The following is a 12,421-nucleotide window of genomic DNA, read 5'->3' as shown; positions in this document are numbered from 1 at the left end:
GCACAGAATTTATGTGCTGAGTTGTACTTCAAGTATGACTTTAAATATTTTGTGTGTGAAACACGTGGCATATTTGCTATTGCTGAACTACCGATTAAGTTCATACTGATTAACAGCCTACGGCATGCATTGTGTCAAACTAGTAACGATTAACTCGTGTCTCCGTTCATAATAACGTGTTCCACAAATTCGTTATTTTCTTGCTTCAAAACCACCCTGATTCGTACTGAAAAAGACAACGTGCATGCAACTCGTGGAATAGTTACTGTATCAAAAGGATTTATTATTATTATTATTGCTATTGTTGTTGTTGTTGTTGTTGTTGTTGTTGTTCATTGATCCTATTCACTTAAGCATTTAGCGATTTTGTAGCCAATTCGTTTGCTATGCAAATACAGTCTCGCGGGTCAACAAAAAAGCCGCTTCCTGGAGCGTAGCGTTTGCTACATCCGTGTTGTGTCAGCCCACGGCGCAACTGCCGCCCTGCCTGGTCTCTGGGTACATGCCGAGAACTTTTGAATGTGCCAGGACCGGTGGCCGAGAGGGCAGGAGAAAAGCAGGACTGGAACAGAAGTAGGCTAGCTGAAGCACCACCAGAGAAGGCAGATTCGAATGGGACTATAGCACCAGGATAAATCGCGTCGGGAACTGCCAGGGTCGGGAACAGCCAGGAGCTGCGAGCCAGGGCAGCTCAACACTTAATATTTATTGATAAGTTATTCCTAAAATGAGGTTAAAAATCGGATTTATTCTTCGAACTCTATTTGTCACGGGGACATTATTTTTCCTAGTTGTGCTTTGGTCTTCCCTCCTTCCAAAATCAAACGACGAATCGAGTCGAGTGGTGGGTATCGTTAAAGTTTGGCGCAGCTAAGTTTTAATACTGCCGCAGGCTTCGCTTATTTTGATATGTGGTTAATGTTAACTGAGGCGGATCCGGCGTTTCGGTGCTGTTGTATCGAATCTCTCTGGTTATACCGTAGCTAGCTGACACGCGTAACGCGAAATAACGTGCTGACGAGGGCGGAAAGCCAGGTACAGTTCGTTGTCATGGAGATTGGCTTGCTGGTTAAGTTTGAGATGATGCAGAGTCTTGTTATCCAGACTTCGAAACGTTTCTTTATCTGCTAAAAGCTGCAGCGCTTGCTAACTCGCGGTTTCGATTGCTGGGCAGTATCTAGTTATTGCTGCAAGCTTTCTGGTTAATTTCAGTGCTGTGTTCAGAAGTTGTGAATGTCATTTATCCATTGAACTGACTCAGTATAATATTCTGCAATGTCGTTGACGGCATGTAAACCCGGAAGACAGCGTGCAAGAGTAGCAAGCAAAAAGCTGTCTATATAGAACAACTTATTGGAGCTGTGGCCTCCGTCTATATAACGTTAGTAGCTTCACTATCTTGGTAGAAGCTTTGCCAGCTCTTTACGACAGACCCTGAAAATCCTATTAATAACTAGACACTAGCTATCGACGAGGTTGTATTATTTTAAATGTCTTGGCTACCTGGGTAGACTAGTACTACCTGCCTTGCTAGATAATGTCAGCATGTCTCTGTATTGCAAAAAAAAAAAAAGGTTGGCATTTAAAATGTATTGATATGTCATTCTCTCTTGTTCTTTGTAGGAAAAAAAAGATGCAGTTAATGCTTTGCCCGATGCCAAGAATTCAGTTTTGGGCAAATTTAAGCCGGTGGTGCCATGGCCCCATGTGGAGGGGGTTGAAGTTGACCTGGAGTCCATGCGGCAGAGGAACAAAGGGCCCAACGAGGTCCAGCAGAAGCTTAAAGGGGATGTGCAGAACTTGGCGAACGTGATGCAGAAGCAGTACGCCACCTTTAAGCCTCACACCCACGTGTACTCCGAGCCGGTTCTGAAGAGGGGCGAGCTGGGTAACCTGGAGCCGAAGGAGCCGGAACGCCCCGGTGTCCCCGGGGGACCGGGGGAGGAGGCCAAGGCCTTTGTTCTGGGGCCAGAGTACAAGGAGTCCATCCAGGCCAGCATCAAAGAGTTCGGCTTCAACATGGTGGCCAGCGACATGATATCCCTGGATCGCAGCGTTAACGACTTGCGCCATGAGGAGTGAGTCACCCCTTTTACTCAACCGTGTTTGCTCAAGGTCTGGAGTGAGTCTTAAGTTATAACACTCACTAATGACAGTGAGGTATATTTGCCTAATACCTGAGGGTTTTTGAGATTGCCAGTTTTATATGTGTATTCCTCTGTCATAGTTATCATCTCCTGCTTTTTTATTGAGCAATTGTTATACATGAATTACTTCAGACTAGAAGCTGAACTTGGAAGTTGTACTTTGATAGGGAGGGTGTTTATGGTGGTTGGACCTGATAACCGGGTTTACCCTTTCATACAACGCTTATCACAACGTACACAATTCATATCTTAAAGGCATACTATGTAGGACTGTCACGTTGGAGATTGTAAAACAGGCTGTCATTACTATGACGCTCAGGCATTGCTGTGATGCACTGGCAGTGTTTGTCTGAGTTCACTTCTGCCCAGTCCTTGCTTGTCTAGCGGTATTTATTGTTCTAAAAAGCATCCGGGATGTTTATGACCCTTTTTTTCCTATGTGGGCTGTGTCTGAAAAGCATGTGGCCAATAGAAGGAGGAGAATAAGAAGAGGAGACGTGTTTTGATTGGCCGCTACAGTGCTGCATTTTCAGCTTTCGACTGGGTTAGTGCTGGAGAGATGAGCCTGGTTGCCTTGGCTTGTCCACCACCAAGTGGCTTGTCAGTGTTCAGTGACGTTGGATAACTGCTGTTATTAATCAATTAAATCAGTTATGTTTGGCAGTGTTAGCTGGCTGGCCATGATGGTCAGAGAATTTGCTGTGGGTGTGATATTTTACAAAGTAACAACTTAATGCTGGAGAATAAGATTCAAATGAACTTCTCTTTGGGCTAGCTATCTATCATTAGCTGGGTAACAGGGTATTTTCTGGGTATGGTTGCAGTTCGATTTCAGCAGACCAATATCTGTGGTCAGACAGATGCATTGCATTTTACACCAAATTCATATCTTGTAAATGTGATGACGCACTTCAGAGTTAAAAAAAAAAAAATCCTGGTTTATGTGTTCTGAGTGGAACTTCTGAAAGTTCATATGTCCTGTTTCCAAAAAAAGTCTTTTGTTTTGTTGTGACTAGGTGCTGCAAAAAAATCATAGTAACATTGGGTGTATTACATGGCAACAAGCTGGTGTTATGTAATTGTAATGGTATTGCATTATGGTTATTGGCTAGCAGCTACAGGTGTATCATGTGTAGCTTTGTCCTACACTGCCTCTGTTTACAGTCTGCAGAAGAAAGTGCCTCCAGTCCTTTTGTGAGCGCTTGCAATCATTATATCACATATGCATCGAAATCTCTAAATCACACAATTAGCGTTGACCTTTGCTTAGTGAGAAGTAGCCTATAAGCACTGAGAGAATTTATAGCCTTACAGTTGTTACTGGAGGAGACATTCATTAAACAAACTAATGATGCATACTTGCATAATAGCTCTCCGCACAACTAGATTGGCCAAATATGCACAGTTTGATCAGTCAAACATGCTGAAGATGACATTACCTTCTAGGGCTCCTGGAAATCAGTTTTGTTCAGGATGTAGCCTACTAGGTTTCCTGGCATGTAAATTAAATGGCAACTGCAACCTATTCTTTGAGAAATGGATTGAATTTATCACATTTGTTTTTTTAGTTACAATATAACCCTGTGTTAACTACTCTACCTTACAGAACCCTACATTACATAATTTAGGCATTGTTTTTTTTTTTCGACTAGTGGGCTGTGTAAAGGAACAAAATACCTCGAGCTCACTTTTCTGTCTTCTGAGGCTTTCAAACAGGTTTTGCTAAAGGGAAGAATGTCTTACAGCACAGTAACTAAACGAGTAAAAGCAGTGTGGTTTAGAAGTCTCCCCGGGATCATTATATGTGTGCGCTAGATTAACACTTAAAGGATTTTCTCAGCCTTTTAACGTGTATTTGAGAGAACCGGCGCAAGGGAGAAGGTCATGAAACCGAACCTTATCCTTTGGAATGTGTTGAGAATTCATTAAGATTCCTGCGGCTCATTTCAAGCCTCGGATAAGAAACTTGGAGCCTTCCCTCTGAGAAGCGTTCAGGGGCCATCAGTATAGTTTGTAGCCTAAGCTAGGATACATCCTGCTAGCTGTAATGTAGATGACATTTAGGCACTCAGCACCTCAGCCCTACGCCGCATTCATGTTTGAGTAGCATTAGGATGACCGGTAACAGTTTACAATGTGGTCACATGAATTGGCAGTAACTGATTAATGATGCAGAAATAGGCTACATTAACTAAGCATAAAATTGAGTTAGTAGTTAACAAATACATGAACTAACATATTACTTACATGATTATTTATACATTAGCAAAACATAGGATGAACTTATAATTAGTTAACCATTAACAAATATATTAACTGTTTTCTTAAATCCAAATATGAACAACCAAACCTAACATTCATAGGAATTTTAGGAATTTAGACCTTTAGATGTCCAGACCTTTTCAGAATGTGGAAATCCTGCCAGGACAAGTATTTTTGGCCCCAAAAAGAAGAAGTCCAGGAAAAAGAGCATGTCTGGTCAGCCTAAGTAGCACGTTTTATACAAATTTTTCATTCATTCTTTAGTCTCTAAACGAACCTATATTGGTACCTGTGGAGTGTCTGTGCAGTAAACCAAACTAAAGTTGATTTATTTATTTTTTTCCCCACTCGCTTGCTTGAGTTCAGCCTGGATTTGGTCATTTCCTTGCAGAGAAAGGACTGTAGTGAATAAGAAACCGATTTTGATATAAATGAATTTTTCTCTCCATCTAGGTGTAAGTACTGGCATTACGATGAAAACCTGCTCACCTCCAGCGTCATCATCGTCTTTCACAACGAAGGGTGGTCCACCCTCATGAGGACGGTGCACAGTGTGATCAAGAGAACGCCCAACAAATATCTGGCTGAAATAGTGCTGATCGATGACTACAGCAATAAAGGTAAAGGTGTTTGAGTTTTCATTCGACCCTTCGAAGAGTAGGTCTTCTGGAATGTTCTAGAACTCCACTGCTTTGAAATACCAGCAGTGGCTGTGACATCAGCATAAGAATGTTCAGTTAACGAGCATTAAGGAATGGTCTAAGGAAGCCATAATTGTAGTTGGTTCCTTCTTTCTTTTGATTACATGTTATTTCCTAACAACCGCTCACTGAATGACTCTGACTGGTAGGGGGAAAAGTGCAGCATCTCCTCACATGAAAAATTGCATCAAGGACGTGTCTTTTGGATGGTGTTTATTGACACTGATTCATTGTAGAGAGTATAACCCGTGAAGTCTTGTTTCACTTTTGTACATAAAAGTATTTTTGTACGTAAAAATATATCTTGAGAAAATGTGAAATTAGCTGTTTTTAAAACGTAGAAAATTAAAGCAAACATTTCACGCACACTCATACTGCTGAAACACTTGATGCGATTACATTTACTTTCTGAGGTTAGCACTCTCTATCTGTGCTGCAGCAGTACTGTTGTATTCCCATCCGCTTGAAGATAATGAGCGCTGGTACATTGGTTATATGTACAGCTTTGTCATAGTGCTCGTGGTTCCTCACTCACTCTCGACAGAGCAACTGAAAAGCAGGCTGGATGACTACATCAAGCAGTGGAATGGGCTGGTGAAGGTGTTCCGCAACCAGAAGAGGGAGGGGCTAATTCAGGCCCGGAGCATAGGCGCCCGGGAAGCCAAGCTCGGCCAGGTGAGCATTAGCAGCGTTAGCGATAGCATTAGCAGGATTCGTGGCATTAGCAGCATTAGCATTAGTAGCATTGGCATTAGCAACATTAGCATTAGTGGCATTAGCAGCATTAGCATTAGTAGCATTGGCATTAGCATCATTAGCATTAGTGGCATTAGTAGCATTGGCATTAGCATCATTAGCATTAGTGGCATTAGCAGATGCTCTTATCGAGAGCGACTTACATAATCATGCACCTTGCATCATGCTAACGTGCAGAGAGAGTTCATTATTACAGATGTGAGCCTTAACGTCTCCCCACAGGTGCTGATCTACCTGGACGCGCACTGTGAAGTGGGAATTAACTGGTACGCCCCACTGGTGGCTCCCATTTCCAAAGACAGGTACGCTTCACTCCAAACACATATTGTAATATTTTCAGCTGGTTATTAATCGGTTGGTTGCAGAAAAAAAAGAAGAAAAAAGAAAGAAAATTCAGTAGGCCCTCCAATGCAAACTCAACTCTGTTTATTTTCTGTGCAGCCTTTTGAATGTGCTAAATGAATGTGCTGGGTTTCTGTGAGCGCTCTTCTGAGAGATCAAAGCACAGGATGCGCAGTGATTTTTATCTTGGTTGAAGCGATGCGAATCGTCCTTTTGTTGTTGTTTCTCGTTGACGTTGCAGAACCGTATGCACAGTTCCGTTAATAGATTACATAGACGGCAATGATTATACCACAGAACCGCAGCGAGGTGGGGATGAAGATGGTTTGGCCCGGGGTGCCTGGGACTGGAGTTTGTTGTGGAAACGGGTGCCACTAAGCGGCAAGGAAAAGTCTATAAGGAAGCATAACAGTGAGCCTTACCGGTAAACCAAGGAAGGTTTATTCCATTCCACTTCATGCATATTCATCTAAACCTTTTTTTTTTTTGTGTGTCTCTGTGTGTGTGTTTGTGTTTTGGTTTGTTCCTCATGTTTGCCTGCTGTGCGTTTGCTGCATGGACCTCCCCCCTCGACCCCGAACCTGCCCCAATCTCCCCCGCCGCTGTCCATCCACTAACCGCCCCCCCCCACCAGAACTGTATGCACAGTGCCGCTCATTGACGCCATAAGTGGTCAGACTTACGACATTCAGGCACAAGGGGGCGGTGATGAGGACGGCTTTGCGAGAGGAGCATGGGACTGGAGCATGCTGTGGAAGCGTGTGCCTCTGACTAGCAAGGAGAAGGAGAAGAGGCTAACTAGAACCGAGCCTTATCGGTAATGCATGGACCAGTAACTGACACACCACACCGTCCGCTTTAAATGCAAAGTGTTGATTCTCCACGTTCTGCTGCTTGAATTTGTTTGGCGATGGGTGTTTCTCTCATTTCTGCATGGCAGATCAGTGCATGTCTCAAATGCCTGTTTAATAAAAGGGCTGCAACCCTTTGAAAATACAGTACACTAAACCTGAAGCTCTCACTAAATGCTGCTGCAGCATACAAGCATATGGGTTTTGGCTCTGTCCTCATACTGTTCTTTTATTGCTTGATTATTAACTCAGAACTAATAGCGCTAATGATGTTGTTTAGGCTACGTGTAAAAACGATACAAACAATGAGTTGTGTGATGGGTTGTATTACATTATTGACTTAACTAATGATGTTGATGTTTTGATCAAGATTTGTTGATGTAATTTTAAGTCTACCCTCTGTTACCTCTATTATTGATTTTGTAACAATTTACACTATTCCTTCATTTGCAAGCACGCTGGGTGTTCTTTTAGAATGTGGTTATTGGGTTATTAGGACTAAAATAATGCTGGAATGCTTTATAATTTGGAAATACAAGCTGCAAACACGTTTCAGGATGCCATAGTACAAGGTTGCACAGAAACAAGAACTATAATCTGCACATCCCTTCACATACGTGAACTGCATATTTATTTTTGTTATCTTTTTTTCTGTTTTGCCATTATTCTGCCCAAACTGAGACGCCACGCCCTTTGTTTATGTTCTGGCCTTTTGGCTTGATGTTGAGTGTCGATCTCTGACTTCAGATCAGTCTGACCGCTGTGCTTTTTCCCAGATCTCCTGCTATGGCTGGTGGACTTTTTGCTATTGAGAGAGATTATTTCTTTGAACTGGGTCTCTATGACCCTGGTCTTCAGATCTGGGGAGGAGAAAACTTTGAGATTTCCTACAAGGTAAAATATTTTCCAATTAAATAAATATTTATTTATATTTTTGTACATTTATTTTTTGTTATATTTATTTATTATTTATATTTATATGCCGAGTTATTTCTGAAACGGTGGCTGGGTTGTGTGAACACCGAGCTCTACATTTGGCTGGGTTGTGTGGACACCGAGCCCTGTGTTTGGCTGGGTTGTGTGGACACCGAGCCCTGCGTTTGGCTGGGTTGTGTTGACACCGACCCCTGTGTTTGGCTGGGTTGTGTGGACATTGAGCCCTGTGTTTGGCTGGGTTGTGTTGACACCGAGCCCTGCGTTTGGCTGGGTTGTGTGGACACCGAGCCCTGCGTTTGGCTGGGTTGTGTTGACACCGAGCCCTGCGTTTGGCTGGGTTGTGTGGACACCGAGCCCTGCGTTTGGCTGGGTTGTGTGGACACCGAGCCCTGCGTTTGGCTGGGTTATTTCTGAAACAGTGGCAGAAGCAGCCGGCAGCTCTGGAAAGTGCCCGTGTCTTTTCCCCGCAGATCTGGCAGTGCGGAGGGAAGCTGCTTTTCGTTCCCTGCTCCCGGATCGGGCACGTGTATCGCCTGCACGGTTGGCAAGGCAACCCGCCGCCTGCGCACGTGGGCTCCTCCCCCACGCTGAAGGTCAGAGAGGCATCCGTCCGTTTCCTCGCGACTCCTTTCCTCTGTCCATTCACGAATTCTGTGTTCTTGTAGTACAGTAGTGTAGTATAATGGGTAGGGAACTGGTCTTATGACCAAAAGGTCACAGGTTTTATTTCTGGGTAGGATACTGCTGTTGTACCCTTGAGCAAGGTACTTAACCTGCATTGCTTCAGTATATATCCCAACTGTATAATTGGATACAATGTAAATGCTGTGTAAAAGTTGTGTAAGTCTCTCTGGATAAGAGCGTCTGCTAAGTGCCTGTAATGTAATGTAATGTGTTCTTGCCTCCTGCATGTTCAAGCTATTTAGAGCCTTCCATCTCTGAGTAAAACATGGAGGGCGCTTTTACTGTTTCTTGTCTGCTGGACACTGGCGTTGTATATATTCCATTTGTTCTGTTTTTTTTTTTTTTTTAACCCACCAGAACTATGTCCGTGTAGTAGAAGTATGGTGGGATGAATACAAGGACTACTTTTATGCCAGTCGACCTGAAACTCAGACCTTGGCCTACGGAGACATCAGCGAGCTGAAGAAGTTCCGGGAGGAGCATCAGTGCAAAAGCTTCAAGTGGTTCATGGAGGAGATCGCCTATGACATCCCAGTTCACTACCCTCTGCCTCCCAAGATCGTTGAATGGGGAGAGGTATTTTTTCACATTTCCTGCATTAAATTGAGATCTTAAAAACGTTACTCTGTCCTACTCCGTATTAGGAATTTTAAAATATGAATGCTCTAAAAATAGTAAAGCAGTCTCTGAGTAAATCCTGGAAAGAAAAAAACTTTATAGCATCTCTCAGGGTCTTTTCACACTACATTTCTGGAAGATAAAATGCAGGACAGTTGTACATGTTTGGTGGCTTTCTTCTTTCAGATTCGAGGGTATGAAACCAGCTACTGCATAGACAGCATGGGTCACACCGATGGGGGAAGCCTGGAGATAGGGCCCTGCCACAGGATGGGGGGAAACCAGGTGAGGCTGAATGTGCCATTTTCCACAGCACAGTGTCTTAACAGATACCGGACCATGGTGCCCATCCACACTCAGGAACACAGCCTTAACAGATACCAGACCATGGGGCCTATCCACACACTGGAACACAGCCTTAACAGATACCAGACCATGGGGCCCATCCACACACTGGACTAGAGCTTTAACAGATACCAGACTGTGAGGCCCATTCACATAATGGAACAGTGCCTTAACAGATACCAGACCATGGGGCCTATCCACACACTGGAACAGTGCCTTAACAGATACCAGACCATGGGGCCCAACCACATACTGGAAGAGTGCCTTAAGGGATACCAGACCATGGGGCCCATCCACAAACTGGAGTAGAGTTTTAACAAATACAATACTGTGAGGCCCACCCATATACTGGAACAGTGCCTTAAGGGATACCAGACCATGGGGCCCATATACACAATGGAACAGTGCCTTAAGGGATAGCAGACTGTGGAACTCCATGTACAGAAACAATTCTTAAACAGCACAAGCCACTCAGTAGCCTCTTTGCATTGCTTTCTTGCTGAAACCACCCAAGTGTCTGTATCAAACTGGAAGTACAAATTAATTACCCTGGAAAGTCAGAATTCTCAGGTATAAAGAATATGAAATTGACTATAAAATTTTTTTTTACCCCAGTCCAACATTTGCTTGTTCTTCAGCTTTTCAGAATAAATGAAGGCAACCAGCTTATGCAGAATGGCCAGTGCGTGACTGAAGGGCCAGATGGGTCCGCAGTCATCATAACTAATTGCAAAACTAACCAGTACACAGAGTGGAAGTACTTCAAGGTCAGTCCTGATAAAGCATCCATGCTGTTATTACTTAAGCTGTAAAGTTTTACTTGGATGAACTAATGATTGAAATGGAAGAATAATAAACTATGAAAATCTTAATTATAAAAATGAATGTAATTCATAAAATTGTAATTTGCAAATATCCATCTGAGGTAACGATCACGCCAGATGTGAAAGACAATGGTAGTGATCAAATTTACAAATGATTCACATTTGTGCCAATTTGAGACGAATATTCCCATTTTAAAATGTTTCCACCTCTGATTTTGCAGGATCTTCACAGATTCACGCATATCCCCACGAGTAAATGCTTGGATCGATCGGAGGTCCTGCACAAGGTCTTCATCGCCACGTGTGATGAGAGCAAAACCACACAGAAGTGGGAAATGAACAATATTGTGGCAGTTTGAAACGGGCACTCCTCCAGAAACTACAAGACTGTGCTTAATGCTGGCCACCTGTGTGCCTGCTGCATCGAGAAATCGGTTGAATATCGAAATGAAGGAGATCTGAGAAAAGGGAGACCATGTCTTCTTGCTGTGAGCTGTTTACGAATATTGTTTTTAAATTTATTTTAATTGATTGATCATTGATCGCGTTTACATCTTTTCTTATCTCCATATTGATGAAGATAAATTTTGGGGATTTTTCTCAGGGGCCGATGAAGCTGTTTATTTTATTTTTTTCCCTCCCCAATTGTATATTTACATTAAGCATTGTGCAATCTGTCAATGTTATTTTTAACAGATACAGAAGTTCCAAAACACTCCTTTTCTATTTTTAAATTTACAGTCAAAAAGAGGGACATCTGCAGGACAAGGTCTTTGCCCAAAAGCTTAGCTCTTGAGCATACGCTTCTGAAATGGAGAAAACGTGTGATGTCCTCCTTTTTGAATTTATCGTTTTGCCTCCAGCACCTTTTTTTCGGAACTTTTCTGTGTGGTAGTTCTCTTTATTTTTATTTCCAAGTTTAAAATCAAATCTGTGTGTGCTAATTATGTGTTGCTGAGGGGCATTTTTCATACAAGAAGCCAGCAAAACCATTTGGTACCGTAACTGCACACATGAAATCAAGCCTGGCGAATGCAGCACTGTTTTAAGTGTTTTGTCCTCGGTGTGAAATGTACCATTTCCAATACTGGGTTTTCATTTTGTCATGCTCAATGTCAGATGTCTTTATAGCTGTAAAATCTTTATTAGCTGGCCCAAATCACGCTCTACACATCTGATTGCAAATATTAATACAGTAATATATTTTTATGGAGTCCCCCCCCCCCCCCCATTTCTAATATTGTATCGACACATTGTGACCAAACTCAAAAATCTGAAAATGACACGCCACGAAATAAGTCCTGAACAAACCTATAGCCTCAGTGAAAAATTTTGTGAAAATGGAGATGTCATTTTAAAGATTTCTGTTTGGTCTTTGGTGAAGGTGTAAATATCTCATTTAAACATTGATTCTTACTGGTCCTCAATGGCGAAAAAAATGGAATTATTTCACTCATTTTTATTTCCACTTGATTTAACCTGTAACCTTCCAACATGTTTGGCCATGGTAACAGTGTTTTAGCTGCATTTCTTTTTATTTTGTACGATTTCATTTTCCTTGTCTTTTGGGTACTTTTCTCAAGCTTTCTCTATTCTTTTATTGGTTATTGGTTTTTGCTTAAATGGTGTTACAAGTTAGCCCCACAACTAAATTACTGGTAGTCTCTATGAAAGGGCTGAGTCTGGTAGAGTGGTTATTTTTACTGTTGGGAAATGTGTTCCATGATTATTAAATATTTCTGGATATCATTATATTCAAATTAAATGTTGCCAGTTATGTTAAATATGATGTGCTCTAAACCAGCAAGGTTCCTTCTCAGACTTTTGTATTTGATTGCAGTTGTACTGAAGAATTTAACTTACTGCAGGACTTTTCTGCAGCGAATTCCCAAATTTATAAACTACAGCCAGTATTTGGAGTATGTTCTTCTTAATTTTGTTCTGTTCTTTAAAGT

At 42.3% G+C, this 12,421-nt stretch overlaps 1 protein-coding gene across 3 annotated transcripts; it reads left to right on the top strand.

Moving 5' to 3' along the window:
* The first annotated feature begins 331 nt into the window (after window positions 1-331).
* On the top strand, window positions 332-12,388 carry LOC135260050 (N-acetylgalactosaminyltransferase 7-like). 3 transcript variants are annotated; one of them, XM_064345174.1, is made up of 12 exons: window positions 332-844; window positions 1,624-2,078; window positions 4,863-5,029; window positions 5,655-5,785; window positions 6,089-6,168; window positions 6,450-6,632; window positions 7,836-7,953; window positions 8,466-8,588; window positions 9,037-9,255; window positions 9,484-9,582; window positions 10,281-10,409; window positions 10,688-12,388. In XM_064345174.1, exons 1-12 carry the CDS (start codon window positions 728-730, stop codon window positions 10,823-10,825), a joined length of 1,959 nt encoding a protein of 652 aa, XP_064201244.1. In that variant the 5' UTR covers window positions 332-727; the 3' UTR covers window positions 10,826-12,388. The 3 variants fall into 3 exon arrangements, with proteins under 3 accessions (XP_064201244.1, XP_064201243.1, XP_064201245.1); XM_064345173.1 differs by lacking the exon at window positions 6,450-6,632 and adding an exon at window positions 6,843-7,025 and having other exon boundaries at window positions 346-844; XM_064345175.1 differs by lacking the exon at window positions 6,450-6,632 and adding an exon at window positions 6,843-7,025 and having other exon boundaries at window positions 357-498.
* Window positions 12,389-12,421: the final 33 nt, after the last annotated feature.

The sequence above is a fragment of the Anguilla rostrata genome, chromosome 7 (genome assembly GCF_018555375.3).
Source record: "Anguilla rostrata isolate EN2019 chromosome 7, ASM1855537v3, whole genome shotgun sequence".
NCBI lineage: Eukaryota > Metazoa > Chordata > Actinopteri > Anguilliformes > Anguillidae > Anguilla > Anguilla rostrata.
The sequence above is the reverse complement of the archived record's forward strand: the minus strand, read 5'-3'. Positions and strand labels throughout refer to the sequence as shown.

Bases quoted from the DNA above. Each gene is read 5' to 3' on its own strand.
- LOC135260050 (XM_064345174.1), top strand. From the start codon at position 728: ATGAGGTTAAAAATCGGATTTATTCTTCGAACTCTATTTGTCACGGGG. The intron at 5,786-6,088 runs GTGAGCATTAGC...GTCTCCCCACAG, and splicing joins GGGAAGCCAAGCTCGGCCAG to GTGCTGATCTACCTGGACGC. The intron at 8,589-9,036 runs GTCAGAGAGGCA...TTAACCCACCAG, and splicing joins GCTCCTCCCCCACGCTGAAG to AACTATGTCCGTGTAGTAGA.